Source organism: Phascolarctos cinereus, unplaced genomic scaffold (genome assembly GCF_003287225.1).
Source record: "Phascolarctos cinereus isolate Bilbo 61053 unplaced genomic scaffold, phaCin_HiC Scaffold_4;HRSCAF=312, whole genome shotgun sequence".
NCBI lineage: Eukaryota > Metazoa > Chordata > Mammalia > Diprotodontia > Phascolarctidae > Phascolarctos > Phascolarctos cinereus.
Window position 1 is genome coordinate 688,182,972 of NW_027555847.1, and position 18,619 is coordinate 688,201,590.

The 18,619-nt window shown below is 42.4% G+C and overlaps 1 protein-coding gene across 1 annotated transcript in view; it reads right to left on the reverse strand.

Annotated features, from left to right (window-relative positions):
- Window positions 1-18,619, reverse strand: part of ADGRD1 (adhesion G protein-coupled receptor D1) — a 458,528-nt gene that overhangs the window by 385,290 nt on the left and 54,619 nt on the right. Inside the window, 3 exon segments of the mRNA XM_021004341.2 lie at window positions 12,339-12,414; window positions 14,756-14,866; window positions 16,782-16,899. Of these exon segments, the coding sequence (XP_020860000.1) occupies window positions 12,339-12,414; window positions 14,756-14,866; window positions 16,782-16,899 (305 nt within the window).

The window sequence follows — 18,619 nt, forward strand, 5'->3', positions numbered from 1 at the left end:
TGATTACACACTGTGAAGCACTGAGCACAGTGCCTGGCACATCAATGTTTGTTCCCTTTCATTCCCTTCTCTTCTTCCCGTTCAGACACTCTTTTGTTGTTGTTTGGTCATTTTTCAGTAGTGTCTGATTCTTCATGATTCTATCTGGAGTTTTCTTGGAAAAGATACTGGAGTGGTTTGCCATTTTGCTCTCCAGTTCGTTTTATGGATGAGAAAACTGAAGCAAACAGGGTTAAGTGACTTGCCCAGGGTCACACAATTAGTAATTATCTAAGGCTAGATATGAATTCAGGTCTTCCTGACTCTATTCACTGTGAACCCTATCTAACCACATTGCTTCTACTTGGCCCTTATATAGAACTATTAGTGTGATGTTTCCTGGGCCCCTAGGGACTGTGAGCATCCTATTTTTAATCCCCAAATGGGTTTGCCCAACATATGGATACATGCATACATCTCACTTAATACAGTCCTGGAATCTAGCCCATGATGTACGTGTGCCCCACACCCGTCCTTCCCGTCCTTCACATAAAACAGTCACTTGTATTTGTTTCCTTAAGAAGGAACAGGCCTGAGAAGCATGCTGGAATTTCCCCGGAGTTGTAAATATGAAACATTCTCAATAAAAAAAACTCCATAAAGGAAAAACACCCTCTCATCATTTATTGTGCCGGGAAGATGCCTTTGATGAAACATTGCCAAGCGCACAGGGATTCAAGGGGAGTGGTGTGCCTCTTTAGACAAACCTTACCCAGAATAGTGTCAAAGCCCCAAAAGGCTGAAGGACAATTGAGGGCCACTTTGTCCCAGATGAATGACACTCCATTGCAGTGCTACTAAGCCATTTCTGAAACCTAAGGTCCTTTAGAGAAATGCATAAAACAATAAGAATCTATAAAAAAAAAAGAGCAGAAGAGGATGGAGCTAGGGAATGGGCTAGTGATATTGTTGGTATAGGGAACTCCCAGGGGAGGAAATGCTCTCTACTAATGCAGGTTGGTGCCTTCTCTGAAATGTGTAGTCTTAAAGAACTACCCAGGCACTGAGATGTTTAAGCGACACAGCCTGCATGGATCAGAAGCAGTTCTTGAATTGTAAAGCCAGCTGTCTAGTCACTGAGAAAGAAAACCTACCTTAGTCTTTGATTGATGCCATGAGAAGCTAACCTCAGATCTCTGATCTCTGAACAAAAATGTTTGCTTCCAACGTTATCCAAAGGATTCTCAGCCAAGTCTATGTTGGCCCAGATGACCTCAGAGCTCCCCTCCAGCTGTTAGAGTCTGCCATTTTTATAATTAGTGTTGAAGGAACTGGTGGGTGTTTAGCAAGAGGAATTGTAGCTACCCATGTAAGCTTAGGTAAGCCCTTTGGAATAGCTGAGCCTCAGTTTCCTTGATTGTAAAATGAAGACAGCTAGACAAGATGGCTTCTAAAATCCCTTCCAGCTCTAAATCTACAGAGTTAAGACTTGGGAAGAGCAGAAGGACAATCTTTAAGGATTCACAGCCAAGGAAACCAGGACTCAGAAATGCCAATTAATTTGTGTAAGTCACACAAGAAGCAAATAGCAGAGGTAGAATTTCTCTCCCCTAGGGCCAAATACCCCCAGTGCCATCAGCGGAGGGATTCAAGCAAAAGCTGGCTGTTTTCTTGTCAGAGGATGTCATAGAGTGTGGGGTTTGTCCAGGCCTCAGTAGGACTTGAAAGCCTCTGGGGTCTCCTACAATTCTAAGGTCCTATGATTCTGTTTTTGGCTCCTTGGGGCCACTGGAGTTATTAAAGGGAATGACACAGAAAGCAGCTCACTGACTATGTTATGGGCCCAGAGCTCTAAAACATGTTTTTATAGCTCGGTGAAATTAGAATTAGATGACATATGACATGAAATAGAGCTGTTTGCTCAAACCAGGTGAATTGTACTTTTTTTCCATAGACAAGCCATTTTCGAATTACTGCTTTGGACTCTTTTTCATTTTGAGGACAAACTGAATCTTCAGAACAGATTTTGCTGGCCGTTACCCTCCCCATCATAAATCTCTCAATCTCCCAGCATAGTGCCTGGAACCAATTAGGCAGCTAATAAATGTCTGTTGATTGATTGATTCCCACTAGAGTTAGGGACCACCTACCAAAGTGTTCTGGGAAAGCTTTTTTCTGCTCTCCACCCCGTGTGCCTTTTTTCAACCTCTCTGCGCTGCCCAGAATCCCACAGATGGGATTTCATTTCTTTGGTACAGGATTGTTCAAAGAAGTAGGGCTTTTGGAATAGAGTGTTGAGTAGGGGGGTTAGCAAGACAAGGGTTTGAATCCTACTCCTGAGGTTCACTGGGTCCTCTTCAAGAATGAAGGACAAACAACAACAAATGATGTTCTGGTCCTGAGCAAATGACTTAACCTCTCAGCATTTATTAAGTACCTACTCAGCACCCTGGGAGTCTTCACCTCCTAATTTGATCTTTTTCCTGGACTAGATTAAAGAGGCCATTCTTTGTCTCATTTATTTTACCTACTCTTAATCACCGAATGACTGTCGCCTCAGTCAAACTGAAACTTGCTAAAGACCTTAGCTTTAAAAGGTCAAGGTTTTCCACCACATCTGGGGCCACCTCCAGTTGTCCTGATATGTGTCTGGCCACTGGACCCAGACGGCTCTGGAGGAGAAAGTGAGGCCCTCCCTGAGTTAAATCCAATTTGCTTGCATGTCGTGGCATCACCTCCGTGATGACAGGGTCCTCTTCAAGAACGAAGGACAAACACCAAGTATGTGCCGGGCACTGTGCCTAGCATTGGTGGTACCCAGAAATGGGGGAAGAGAAAAGGGAGGAGTCCCTGCTCTCAAGTAGCTCTCAATGGAATGGGGAAGATAGCACGCAAACAGGCATGAACAAGGGCCATACATGACAAAAGTCTCAGAAGGAAGGCACGAAGAGTGAGGAGGATGAGAAAGACTTCTCGTCAAAGGTGGAACTTCAGATGATACTTGAAGGAAGTCAGGGAAGCCACAATGCCTCATCATCATAAAGAGAGCTCCACCCATGAAGGTCAGCCAGTGACAAAAATTTATAGTCAAGAGACTGTCACATTCCAGAAATGGCAAGGCCACCGGATGGCCAAGTACACAGAGGAGAATAAAGTAGAAGAAGCCTGGAAAGGTGGGGCAGGTCAGGAAGGACTTTGAAAGCCAAACAGAGGAGTTTCCATTTGATTCTGGAGGAACAGGAAGCCGCTAGAGTTTATTGAACGGGGAGCTAACACGGTCAGACCTGAAGTTGAGGAAGGTCAACTTGACAGCTGAGTGTTGGATGGACTGGAGTGTGGAGGGGCTTCAGGCAGGAGAGTAAACAACAGCCCCTTGCAATAGTTCAGGAGAGAGGGGATGAGGATCTCCACCAGTTTGGTGTGCTCTGTCTCAACCTTGTTTTCTCCTCTGTAAAATGAGGGTAATAACAGCACCTATTTCCCAGGATCATCATAAGGATCTAATGAGATAATTTATGTAAAACACTTTGCAAACCTGAAAGTATAAGTTGCTGTTGTTTTTTGCTGCTATTATTATCTGTAAAATGTTGCCAAGTCACACCTCTTGCACATATCTCAAGGGCTGTTGTGAAGATCAAATAATAATAATAATATTATTATTATTATTGTTATTATTATTATTATTATTATAGCTAACACCTATAGCTAGCAATAATTATTGTTATAGCTAGGTGGCACAATGGATAGAGAACCTGGCCTGGAGTCAGGAAGACTCATCTTCATGAATTCAAATCGACCTCAGACATTTAATAGCTGTGTGACCCTGGGCAAGTCACTTCACCCTCTTTGCCTCAGTTTCCTCATCTGTCCAATGAATTGGAAAAGGAAAAGGCAAACCACTCCAGTCTCTTCACCAAGAAAACCTCAAATGGGGTCATGAAGAGTCGGACAGGACTGAAATGACTGAATAACAACAATCAGAACCTGGAGAGACCTACTAGAACTTTCTCACAGAGAGCATAATATAACCTAGGGTTACCCCCACATCACAATGAGGTCACAAAGAGTTGGATACAACCGAACAACAGTAACAACATATAATCCCTAATATGTGCCAGGCACTATGCTAAGCACTTCACAAATACTATATTATTTGATCCTCACAGTAACCTGGGAGGTAGGTGCTATTGTTGTCCCCATTTCACAGATGAAGAAACTGAGGCAAATAGAAGTTAAGTGACTTGCCCAGGGTCACACAGCTAGTAAGCGTCTGAGGCCAAATTTGAACTCAGATCTTCCTGACTCCAGGCCCAGCACTCTGTGCATTGGGCCACCTAGCTGCCTCAAATGTATGTGTGTGAATGTATCATACTTTCATATATATGTATATATATATATATACATATATATACATATATATATGTATATATATATGTGTATATATATATATATATATATATATTATATATATATATATATATATATATATACATATGGAGAAAGCAAGATTTTAGTCTTCCACATACTTTCAAGCAGAATATAAATAGCAGCTGCTTCTATTCAGTTTTTCCTGGGAGAACCGACATTTTAATACTATCAGTCATGTCTAAGTTAGTGAGAATGAGTCACACACATCCTTTTCTGAGAATGATTTTGATCTGACAAGCGAGCACTGAGCCCCTTGGAAGGGCCTAAAAGGTTGGAGAAGGGGTATCATTGGGGGTTGGAAGAAAAGGAATAAAGGAAGCATAAAGGAGGCTAGGGACCCTGAAGAAAGACCTTCCCCACCATCACCACTGTGATCCAAGCTGGCTTGGCTAATTGTCTTCTAAAGGATAAGAAGCCCTAGAGAAAAGATGAAAAAATCCACCCTGCTCCCTCGCTGGCAGAGGGGGAGGCCTCTGGGTGGACTGTCGCTGTGCATACTGCCAGATTCAGTTATGTACTGGTTAGTTCTGTGGAATTGCTTTTCTTTTCTCTCTCATTTCTTGAACGAAATTCAGGTCATACTTTGTTACAAGGTATGACTCTCTGGGAAGGGGAAGAAGAAGGTATATAATCAGAAGTGAAGGAGATGTAAAGATAAAAGACAGCAATACTTTTTAAATAAATTGCAAGGAGGAATTTCCAGATCACAAGGTTACAGTCATTCAATTAGCATTTATTGTTGTTGTTACTGAGCCATCTCAGTCATGTCTGACTCTCTGTGACCCCATTTGGGGTTTTCTTAGCAGAGATAGTGAAGTGATTTGCCATTTCCTTCTCCAGCTCATTTTACAGATGAGGAAGCTGAGGCAAACAGGGCTAAGTGACTTACTTGCCCAGGGTCACACAGCTAGTAAGTGCCTGAGGCTGGATGTGAACTCATGAAAAGGAGTCTTCCTGACTCCAGGTCCAGCACTCTATCCAATGTACCAACTAGCTGCCCTAGCATTTATTAAGCATCTACTATGTGCCACTTTGTGGAGAGCTCTGAGATACAGAGAGGTAACAACATAGCTTCTGAGTAATCAACAGGACAAATAACCAGACTCAGGCACATCATTAGTAGTTTTTGCACTCAGTCAGTAAGTCAACATGCATCTAATAAATGATTACTATATCAGCTAGTCAACTAGCATTTATTAAGCACCTTCTATATACCATATAATGGGGTAAGTACTGAGGATCCAAGGAAAACAAGAACCAGCCCCTCCCACCAGGAGCTTGTATCCTGGAGCAAGCAACGTGAAGCACATGCTGGGACAGAGAGGCTGGTGGTAGTAGAGAAGCTCACCTGGGATAAAGAGTGCAAAGCTCCAGTCACCCCACCCTAGTTATGGCTCTGCCCAAAAAGACTTTTGTCCAAGAAGGGGATTAAATCATGAAGCATCTCCTCAAGGAGCTTCTAAAAATCTAATGCAAAAAGTAGAATGCGCACCCAGATGAGGAAGCTGAAGCCCAATGTGATAGAATTCTACCCTTCCAAACGCACAGAGCAGCAGACAAGAAGCCACTGTCTCAGTGGCCTACCTGGCAAACTGGGAGTATTCTATAAAAGGTGAATAATTAGAATAATAATTCCAGGAGCGGACAATCAATACAACTATGTGAATGCTATCATTCCGAGTTAGAAATTTCATGTGAAAGAATCCTTCTGCAAAGACTCCTCTACAAAGGCAGAAGATGTGGAACATTAGAAATCATCCTGGCTCTGGACTCAAAGACCTTGGTTCAAATCCTATCTCTGAAGTTTACTGCACTGTGTGACCTAGGGCAAGTCACCTAACATTCCTGGCCTCAGTTTCCTTATCGGTAAAATGAAAGGATTGAGTTACATAGCTTCTGAGGACTCCTCAGAGGCTCAATATCCTAATCCTATGAACCAACTGTACCACTCAGGGCCCCAGAACATGTGTTTAGGAATAAAAGACACTAAAATATTGCCCTTTTGTGATTACAGTTGGCAGTGACCGTGGAAGCCATTAATTCTAAGTATACCTTGGCATAAATTCCCCTCCCCTCATCCCCTACTCAAAGGCAACATCCTCCATGAAACCTTCCTCCAAGTGTGCAACGCCTTTTCCTCAAACCTCCCACAGCACTTTGCTTTGCAACTTCCAAATGTAATTATGATGCAATTTGATTCAATTCCATTCAAGAGACATTGATGTATTTGCTTTATGCAAGGCCCCATACTAGGCACCAAGACAAAAATGAAATACTCCCTGTCCTCAAGGAACTTATATTCCTACTCCTGAAAGCATTCAACATTACACAGATAAATAAATCCAATATAAACAGGGTAAGATAAAATTATTTGAAGTGGAGAGAGTATTAATAATGAGGAAATTAGGGAAGGCCTTGGGGAGAAGAGGCCGCCTGAGCTGTACTTTTGTGAACAGCTTCAAGTATATTCTATTACAGGGACCTATTTGTGTTTCTTATCTCCCATCCCCTACACACACACACGCGCACGCGCGCGCGCGCACACACACACACACACACACACCACACACACCACGACCAGAAGGTCTTTGAAGCGAGATACCATATCTTACCTAAACACTGTGTCTCCACTAAACCTAGTACAGGACTTTGAACAAAGTAGAGACTTGATAAATGTCTGAGTAATGAAGATCCATAGTGAGACTGAGCTCAACATGCCTCCTGAAAGGGAGAGCAGCCCACTTTTGGGATAGATCCCAATTGGTGGGAAGTGTTCTGGGCTTTTTTTGTTTATTTGTTTTATTTTTTTCCCATATGATGAGCTGAAATCCACCCCTGCAAAGTGACCGGTTCCCATGGTAGAACACCCACAGGAAAGACAGAATAGCATGCTTTCCTTCTGCCATGAGTTACGTAGGTTCAGAGTCATCCTGGATACCCATTCACACCCGCTCCATATATCCAATCACGTGCCAGATCTTGCCATTTCCATCTTCACAACACCTTTCCCATATGTCCCCTTCTCTCCACTCACACAGCAATTCCACCGTCAGGCCCTCATTCATCCCTCCTCACCTGGATTATTGTAATAATCTCCTAACTGGTCCCCCTGACTCGTCTCCCCCTCCAGCCCATCCTGCACACAGTCACCAAAGAGATTTTCCTAGAATGTGTCAAACTCCCCATCCCTTTTTAATAAACTCCACTGATTCTTGACTACTTCCAGGACCAAATATTATAAACTCCTCTGTCTGCCACTTTTAAAGCTCTTCACAATCTGGCCCTATCCTACTTTTCCAACCTTATCAGATAACTTCCCCCCAGGCACTCGATAGCCAGCTTGTCAAAGTGAGCTTCTTGACATTCATCACGTACAATACTTCATCTCCCATATCCATATCTTTGCACTGGCAACCCCATGCCAAGAATGCCTTTCCTCCTCACCTCCACATCTTATTCACTTTCAGGACTCAACTCGAGTGTCAGCTTATGCATGAAGCCTTTCCTGGTTCCCCCATCTGCTAATGCCTTCCCCTAACAAGTTTATATTCTACCTGTTTTAGATACAGTCACTCAAGTACATGTTACTGCCTCCATTTTCTAACAAATAAGCTCTTTGAAGGCAGGGACAAAATCACATCTGTCTTTATATCCCAGCATAGACTTGGCACATGGTACGTGCCTAACAAATGCTCAGTGGTAGTATGATTGATGGTTTTGGACCCTACCTCCCAAAACTGCTGATTGCTATGTGTTTGGGGAATGTGAAATAATTTAATATTAGCTTAATCAAAACTTAATTTTCAATTTGCTATAGAAAAGGGCATCTTACTTTCTGAAAGTCAAGCAGTTGCTAAATGCCCTCTATATTAGCCACTGTTTGGTTTCCTATGGCTCTATTTCCCATCATTTGCAAAGATAACTGAGATTTTAATTTTAATTTGTGAGATTAATTGTAATCCTTGGGGTCATCATCCCAGAATAAAGGCACGGCCGAGGCTATCCAGCCTAACGCCCACCTCAGTACAAATCTCCACTGCCAGATCCCAAAGAAGTGGCCATTCGCTCAAAGGTTTGAAGACCTCTAGTGAAGGAGAATCAATTCTTGCCATATTTTCTTTGATTATTCACTAATGCTTACTTTGGATGTTACGTCTATGAAAAAGTTTTAAGAGGTCATCCATCATGTGTTACAGTTCATAACACGGTGTGATGCAAAGAGCAATGGCGAAGAATTCAGGGCACTTGGGTTCTGGTTCTGCCTTTCATGCTGATTCATTGTACAATCTTGGACAAATCCCCTAAACTCCAATGGACTCTGGTTTCTCAGCTATACAATGACAGAGTTGGACCAGATGCTTTCTCAAAGTCTTTTCAGCTCTATGACACTAGGAAAGACTCCAATGAGGAAAAAATGAGGAGGCATCTTTTTTTCAAAATGTGGTTGCACAGGGAGCTCTCTGTGGTTCTGGACCCTAAAACAGACATGTCAAAAAGCTGGAAAGAGAGACACAAAACTAAGGCTGGCCTAGAAGGTTCTGAATATTCTTGCACTCTTCTAAGTGACTGTATCTATGAGGCACAAGGATATTTTAAAGATAAAACTCATGAAATGAAAGGAAAAGGGTAATACTTTTTAAAGACCTTCCAGCCATGCTTCAAATAGTTGGTCCTGGATTTCTCAATGAACAGTGGCAATCTAGAGTTTAATGTTATTCTCTTATGATATTCTGTTCTGTGTTATATACATCTCTAGGTCTATCATTCCATAAGGTACAGAGGAAAAAAGACATCAAATATGCCCATGGATAAATCCTTTCCTTTCTCCAGGGTCAGATTTTCCTCATCTGAAAAATGAGGGGTGAGATAGGACAGGACTTGATGGTCCTTTCGATCTTTGATGTTCTCAGAGACCATGAATGTTTCAGAAGGCTTAGTCTGCAATCAGCCTAAGCCACTCGGACTCTCTTCCATGTATTGATGAAGGGAAACATCTGACAATTTAGAAAGACTCCAATGAGAATTATGCTCTTCTGTGAACACGCTGAATTATTTGCTAAAACCCAGGTGTGGTCTCCGGGGCCAAGACAGATAATCTAGCCTATTTGTGGAAGTAATATAATCTTCCACATTTCCTGCAAAAAATACATTTGGGGTTTCACTGCCAGACTAGAAACAGCTTCAGTCCTGACTATCCTAGCCCATAAAAGTTAGTTTCTCATGAATTCTTGAACACTATGGTGTCACATATGACTGTATTGTCCCAGTGATTTTAATATATAATAACAATATAATAACAACTGGCATATGTATAATACTTTACATATGATGTCCCATTTAAGACTCACAACACCCTTGGAGGTAGGTGCTCCTATAATTTCCATTTTACAGAGGAGAAAACTGAGCTTTGGAGTGTCTAAGTGACTGAGCAGGATTCCAACGCAGATTTTCCTGACTCCAAGCCTTAAGCCACCCCATGCTGTCTCATATGACTCATGACTAGAGAGGCACTGTTGTGTAATGGCTAGAGTACTGAACCTAGAATCAGGAAACCTAAGTTTGACCCCTGACTCGAGTGCTTCATATCTTTCATTAGTGTACAATTGTTTACATGTTGTCTCCCCTATCCAATTATGAGCTCCTTGAGGAGTCGAGACTATTTTCACCTTTCTTTGTATCCCCAGCACCTAGCACAGTGCCTGGCACATAGTAGCCACTTCACAAATGTTTATTGATTGACTGGTAGGCAAGTCACTCAAATTCTCATAGCCTCAGTTTCTTCTTCTATAACATGGATATAATCATATTCATCTTACATCCCTCATGGGGTTATTGTAAAGAAGAGAACTTTGTAAACCTTAAACCACTCTGGAAACAGAACTTATTAGCTATTAATATAAATATTGTTAATAATATTAGCAGTAATATTAATACTACTAATAATAAATGTAGTCTATGAGTTCTCCTAAGACAAAGACAGAGCTGAATGCAATTTTTCATTTTTTTGTTCAGAGAAGCTTTTCCCAGACCTTTGGGCAGGGGCATCTGTTTGGACAAGTTATCCCTCTGATGCCCTTGAAGAATGAGCTAACTAGGTACTCAAATGTTCCTCAGCCTTCTCCCTCTCCCAGGTGCTGAAGTGGAAATGTGTATGCCCCAGTATTGAGCCAGCCTTGGCTTGAGGGAGAAATAAGATCAATAAGGTTGCTGACCTCTTCATTGCCCAAATAGACTACTTCTAGATTTACAGTCATATTTGTGTCTTATTGCTGCCAAGAGATAGCATAGTATAGTGGATAAAGCCCTGAGCTTGGAGCAAGAAGAATTGGATTTCAATCCTGCTTCTGGCTAACTAGTTGTGGGTCGTTGGGCAAACTCATAACCTCTAAATGCCCCAGGCCACTCCCTAAGACTTATCTGAGATCCTTTCCAGCTCTAGATTAATTCCTATGTACCAAGTGATAGACGGGCAGTGGTCTGAATTAGTGGAAAGAGTCCCCGACAAGAGATCCTCACACTTGAAAAATAACATGCTTGTATTCCTCCCCACAAAAACAAAAAATCAGCATGATGTACTGGTCAAACAGAGATAGCAAAGAATAAAAGATGGATAGCCCTTATGTTCTCCTGACATGAAGAATATTTCCAAGTCATTTCAAACCAGCTAGTTAGAACTGATTGTTCAGTTTTCAGCGTGAGCATTTACACCTCGGAAATTGTCAAATCCCATACATTGGGGTTTGATTTATTGTTTTGCTAATTGTCTCGATGTAAGAAAGTGATGGAGAAAACATTAATAATGCAGGTTAAATTAAAAGTGTGTCTGGTGTACTTTTTTCAGAGCTAATTGTTAAACATTTACCAACACATCACTGATATTCTCACAATGACCAGAGAAAGCAAAGGAGTCATAGTACATTGATTGGAGAATTTATGGAAGGATGTAGACAAGAGATGTCCAAGATGGTGAGGCAATGGATAAATCTGTGCGACTTGTGCAATTCAAGGGAATGTTGCCATTTTGATGTGGTCACAGAAGCACTGCACGTACTTTGAATGTAGCATCCTCCACTTAGCCAGTGAACAAACATTTGTTGTTTGCCTGCTATGTGCCAGACACTATGCCAGGCACTGGGCATACAATGACAGAAAAGAAACAATACTTTCCATCAAGGAAGCTTCATTGTGACTGGTGTCCATTGGAGGTTAAATCAAGGCCACCCATGAGCCAGAAATCAGACAAAATCATGTTTTCCTTGAGATTAGCACCACCCAAGAAAGTAATGACTCTGGGCTTCAGGTGTTGAAATCATCACTTTCTAAAAATTAGTCTCTGGTAGGGTAGCACCTAGATCTCAAGGGAGCATGCATCCTTCCTTTTCAGGTGGTTTAAAGGTTCTGCACAAATAGCCAGTTTGCAAAGCCAGGAGACCTACATCAGTTGTCTTGGTGCCTTTGAATGTGCAGGAAAGCCTTCCCCTGCCCTGGATCTCCCCACTCATACCCAGAAACTCTCTCACAGCAATTCTTGCCAGAGAGGCTGAGGACAAGGATACTTTCATAAAGAACAAGATGACGGATAAGAAGCTTGTAGTTATCCTATTATTCCTTTATGGCTGTCAGAAAGTGTCCTAATTCCATTGCCTCTGACAGATGATAATAAATTATTCAGTCTGGCTCAAAGGTAAAATGTAATGATTTACACATAAGGCCTTGCGCAATCCTCAGAGGACCACAGTTTGTGTTTCTTTTCTTTTCTTTTCTTTAAAGCACTGAGATACTTACCTACTTCTGTTAATCATCTCCCTGTCACTAACAGTGAAGCACAAGGCTTTGGGAGCCCAAATTATCCACAAGAAGTATGTACATGCTTCCTGTACCCTGATCCCCTCTCCCTTCAGGCCACAGAAATACATTCCTGGAAGACTTACTTTGTGTCAGTAGGCTGGATTTTGTTGAAACAACAGTGCATTGTGTGGTAGAGGAGGCCAACGATGGTAGTCCAGGCTGAGAAAAAGCAAAGTGACCAACAGTTAGCCTTTAAGGGGACAAATGGGAGGAAGGCATAACATGCACTGAAAAGGTCGCAGACTCGCTAATTAAATAACAGGGCCCTTCAGACATCCTCCTCGTGAAGGGTGAGTTCACATGAAGATACACGAAGGAAGACCAGACCCCAGAAGAAAATCTGGAGGTGGGCAGTGAATTAAGCTTGCAACCCAGACTAGTGACTCAGCACTGCTTAGAGCTCAGTGGTGGAATTAGTCACAGAATTGTTAGCATTGGCCTGCCCAGGACAGTGTGCTGGCTATGGGGTCAAGCAGGGCACATCAGAGGTTTGATTCTGACTTGCCCAGGGTCCCACAGCTAGTAAGGGTCTGAGACTGCCTGCCCTTGCAATCTTTAGCTGACTTTTAAAAGCTCCTCCCTTTGCTAAGAGGGTGTGTGTGTGTGTGTGTGTGTGTGTGTGTGTGTGTGTGTGTGCGCGCGTGCACACACGTGCACACACCTACATTTCTGTCTGTATGAATTTTCATTTCTGTTCTTTACTTGCTGTCTACATATGGAGTATTTATAGTTCTTCAAGCTTGTGAGCAAAGAGACAGATGCAAGTTTTACAAGTAGCATCCAACGTGCAAATATCCTTTATGGTTTCCACTAGATTCCAACTCTTCCTGATGTCATTCTTTGAAAAGTGAAATAATATCTTGCCGATGGTTTAGCAGAGGTGAGTCAGGGGGACAAACCCTCAATTGGCTCTGGGCATTTTTTTCTTCACTTTGACTTGGGCCTCATGGTAAAGTTTTGGGAAGCAGGCCAGGTCCTTCAAGTTATCATAAGTGCATTCTCCATGTGGATAACCATCTAAGACCAACTTCCAGAGGCACAAGGAGGAAAGGGAAAAAAAGGAATCTTTCACAAGCTATTTTTGGCATTTCCCAAAACCCATTTCCATATGATCTGAATTATTCCCCTTTCACAGCACACATGACAGTCACAGGCCTGAGCTCCCCTCCCAGTTCAGGGGAGCTCAGCCATGAGAATAAATCAGGTAGGCGGCATGTGGTGGGGAAACACCCTGATCACTATTGAGCCACAGTGCTCATTAGTCTTCTTTCTGGAGAGTGGAAGCTTGGCAAATAGCAGAAACTCTGCATGCCTGTCTGTCTGTCTGTCTGTCCATCTGTCTCAGTGTGAATCAAGCTAAGCTACAGAGACATTCATTCATGTTCCCTCTTCTTAGCTTCATCCCATTGGCTGGATCTCCGTAAAGATGCTTTTAATATCCCACGTAATCTGTAAAATGCCTTTCAGGCTTCAGAGAATGATGACCATAGGAAGAACAGCAGATGGGGGAGAGGCTAGGTGGCCAGACTGAAGTCAGGTAGACCTGGTTCAGCTTGGCCTCTGGTAATTGCTAGGAAAGGAACCTGGCATAACTTGTCTCTCCAAGTTTCAGTTTTGTTTTTTTTTCCATCTATTAAATGAAAGAGTTGGATGACATGACCTCAAAGGTCCTTCCCAGATCTAAATCAGATAGAGAACCTCAAAGCCAAGAAGACTTGGGTTCAAATCCCACCTCAGACACATACTTGTGTCATCTGACTTCTCATTGGTTTAGAAATTTCTCTTGAAAGTTTCAGAGAAGGTACCAACATGAATTGGAACATGAAGTGGTATACCACTGAAGTCCCGGTCCATTTCCTATTATTTTGATCCTATATAAGATGGAATACTTGATTTAGAACCAGGAAGACCTAGTTTCAAATTCTGCCTCTAAGATGTACTAGCAGGTCCTATCACCTGTCTGAGCCTCACTCACTTTTCTCATCAGTAAAATGAAGATGATAATAAGGAAGCCAAGAGGCAAAAGTAACTTTCCCAAATTCCCACAGGTTGTAGCTGTCAGAGCCTAGATTCAGACTCCCAAAGCAGCAGGCTTTCCACTATGCTACATAAGGCAATTTTCCCTCATAAAGTAGACAGGGGTAGGATTATTTTTCGTCACCTTACTGAGAAGAAAACTGAGACAAAGAAATTAGGTGGCTTGACCAAAGTCACACAGTTATTTACTGTTAATTAGCATGCAGGTTTTCTGATTCCTCATACCCTTTCCATGATAAAAGAAGTGTCATCAAAAGGACCCCAATTGGCATTAGGAAAAATAACATGTCATCAGCATTTTGATCATTACAGAATTTCTATCGGTTCTTGGAAGCAGTTTCCCTGGAGGCCCAGGGAAGTTTGACAATGTGTAGCCTCTTCCTTTCAGATGAGCGTGAAGAGAAGAGATGGAGAGTCTCTGAGTCTGCCCAGCCATGGCTTTCCTCATGCAGTCACGACTTACCTTTACTATGGAAGGCCTCCCGAGGAATTTCAATATAGCTCTGTCCCTGGGTGGGAAAGCGGTAGTGAGGAGATGTCATCGTCTCTGGGGGCACTTTGGCCAATGAATACTCTGCAAGCACAAACCAGCCAAGAGGAAGATAAAAATCAATAACCTTTACTGCCCGATTCCCCCATAAAGTGGAGTTTGCTCTCTCAACAGCTACTGTAAATCTCGATTGTAAAACCCCAGCTGTTTTGTGAGGAAATAGAATGATCTCCCTGGAGAGGACAATTACCTTTGGAAGATGACTCCTTTAAGGAAAAAATATGTGGGGGAGACATTTTGAAGCAGGTCACTTAATAGTGTGCCTGCGGAAGACTAACTGGGGTGTCACAGAGACCCCAAAGTTATCACAACAGCCTTTGCTCTTGGGAATCATTGTAAAGTTCAGAATGGCCCATTTAGGATGCTGCCGAGGACAATTTGCACCATCCCATGGGCAGCTTACAGAAGATTCATGGTGTCTGCTCCTTTTGGGGCTCCCAAAGAGACCGAATAAGAGATAAGGGGACAATGACTAACAGGAGAATGGGGGGGTCATTTACTCATTGGCCACATAAACAACTGCATTAATATAAAAATGTTGAGAGACAGACAGCTATTGAAACTGAGTAATGGAACAATTAACCTTATATTGTACCCATTATCCCCAGTCATAAGGAGAGGGGCCTGAGACAGAATGTCCCTATCTAGGGAGATAAAGGTCTTTAAAATAGAAAGGCAATAGTGTATCTGGTTTTATTTGACTATTCCTTTAGAAAAAGAGATTGCCACCAAACAGTTCCAGCTGATTCTATGAAATCTTGTTCTCAACTCTTTTATTCTCAATTCCTTTATCCATCTCCAGGCACTGCTGCTTCTATTCTCTTGCTGTGAATGGAGAAGGTGGCTTCAATTAAGTGATTTCAGCTTTCAAGGCTGCAGGAAAATGCTGACATGGGCCTGTTCATGCACCACTGACTTGAATACATCTGTCCTGTTTCTAGCCGTGTTCCTCAGAGCATCATTTCATACACAACAAGATAGCTTCAGAAAATCTCCTGTAGGCTCCTAATTGCACCCCATTGTGATATCAGGTAACCCTTGGTTCTCAAAAGGCTAAGCAAGCTAATAGCATGATCCTGACCTAGCAGGTGCTATCAAGCTGAAAAAACTTGGGTCCAGAAATAGACTGTCATCCAAAGACCAGCTTACCTAAATTTGGAGTAGTCCATTATCCAAACACGGGCTCCCAGGCCATGAAGTTGTTAGCTACACTTCCTGTTGACTAAGGTGTCCAGCGGCTAAGATCTACATGAGTAGAGATGGTATAGCAGCTAGGTGGTTCAGTGAATAGAGTGTTGGGCCTGGAGTCAGGAAGACTCATCTTCTTGAGTTCAAATCTGGCCTCAGACACTTACTAGCTATGTGATCCTGGGCAAGTCATTTAACCCCATTTGCCTCAGTTTCCTCAGCTGTAAAATGAGCTGGAGAAGGCAATGGCAAACCACTCCAGTATCTTTGCCAAGAAAATCGCAAAACAGGTTCAAGAAGAGTCAGACACAACTGAAAAATGACTGAACTGTTATACAAATTGTTATTTGTATATATATACATAAATATATATGTGTGTGTGTGTGTGTGTGTGCATGCACATATATATATACATACATATATGCATTCCCCCTCCTCCTTTGCAATTAGAATAGAAGCTCTATAAAGGCAGGAACTGTATTTGCCTCTTTTTTAATTCCTTAACCTGGAACATAGTAGGTGCTTAATAAATGTTTATTGACTGATCAGATGGAGGACTAGATAGCTTCTGATGTCCTTTCCAGCTGGGACAGTCTGTGGTTTTATGTCTTAAATGTTTATTGATCGGGAGGAGTGAAGCTGGGATTGGCATCCATCTTTATACCCCTCCAGACCTCCATTCTGCACTGTTCACCCTTCCCCATTCTAGGCCTTATACAAATACTAAATGCTGGCATCAGATCCTCTTTACCTGCTACTGAAGATGAGCCCTGGATGGTAACAGCCAATTTGTACGTTTGCAGATTGTAAGCTATGTGCCACAGAACTTTGTCCACAGTGTCAATCAAACCCACCCCGACAGAAGGTTTCTGGGGAAAAAGAAAATGGAGATTGATGAACAGCAGTGCCATTTAAAAATCACATTGGGTAGAGAAATGTTACGCCAAGAAGAAAGTGGACTTCATTGTACGAAACCTTCCGCTGAGATCAGCCTGAATTCTCCATAATAGGAGGAATGGAAAATGTGCTGGTCTTGACTCAAGAGAGCTGAGTTCCAATCTTGCCTCTTGCTTGCTAGTCATGTGATCATGGGCAAATTGTTCAACCTTTCAGAGCTTCATTTCCTTCATCTGTAAAACCAACCTCTTGGGCTTCACAGCAGGACATACCTTTTGTTGTTTAGTTGACTCAGTCCTGTCTGACTCTCCATGACCTTGTTATGGCATTTTCTTGGCAAAGCAACTAGGGTGGTTTGCCATTTCCTTCTCCAGCTCATTTTGCAGATGAGGAAACAGGCACACAGGGTTAAGTGACTTGCCCAGGGTCACACAGCTACCAAGTGTCTGAGGCCAGATTTGAACTCAGGAAAGTGAGTCTTCCTGATTTCAAGCCCAATGCTCTATCATTGCAACACTGATCTGCCCATGCATGCCTATAAAGAGCTGTATAAACGTGACTTTACTATTCAACAAACATTTCTTAAGGACTCATTATGGGCTATAAACTAGGCTAGATGGTGGAAATTAAAAGCTGAATAAATAAACAAATTAAAAACCCAGTCCCTGCACTCAGGAAGCTTATTTTCTTTATTGTTGTAAAGAGGCCAACCAGGTAGGAAAAGAAGTCATTTTCTTTCTTTCTTTCTTTCCTTTTTTTTTTACAAGGCAATTGGGGTTAAGTGACTTGCCCAGGGTCACACAGCTAGTAAATGCCAAGCGTCTGAGGCTGGATTTGAACTCAGGTCCTTCTGACTCCGGGGCCAGTGCTCTATCCACTGAGCCGCCTCGCTGCCCCAAAAGAAGTCATTTTCATTCATTGATGAATAGCTGGGAATACAACCTAGCCTACAATATTCTAAATCGCAACAGCGTGTCTGAGTTTACTTAAAAAGAAAAAAGACAAAGAAAGGCATGCATGCACACGCACACACACACCACTTCTCTTTTTAAATTTCCAACAGAATTTTAGGGCCAGAAAGGACTTTGGAGGTCACTGACTCCAGCCAGCCCCTTCAAGTTATAGCTCAGAGGGTCACAAAATTAGACCTGGAAGGAACCCTAAGCGTAACATCCAGTCCAATCTTTTCATTTTACAGATGGAGAAACTGAGGAACAAAAAGGGTAAGTGACTTGCTCAGAGTCACACAGCTTTGGTGTCTGAGATGGAGAAACTGAGGCACAGAAAGATTGAATTGCTTGTCCATGATTACACAGCTAACAAGTGGCAGAACTAGGCTTAGAATCTGGGGTCTCTGATCCCAGATCTGGTGTGTTTTCACTGACCACATACTGGTATTTTCTGCTTGAAGAAGCCTGGATTAGCTTCAAACCCTTTTCATTTTCCTTAATGTAACGTATGTCTCTTCCCAGGATTGTAATTTCATACGTGGGGCCCCTCATGACCCTCTGCGAAAAGAAATTCCTTTGTTAATTGCCAAACAGGAAAAAACCAATACAGAGGATCTATCTCTTTTCTCAGAGTGACCTTCCACCCCAAAGAATGAGAGCTTCTAAGGTGGTATTTTGTGGGTTTGTAAGACTTAGAACTGGGAGATCTCTGAGATGCCCTGGGCAGTGGGTCAGGAGAACA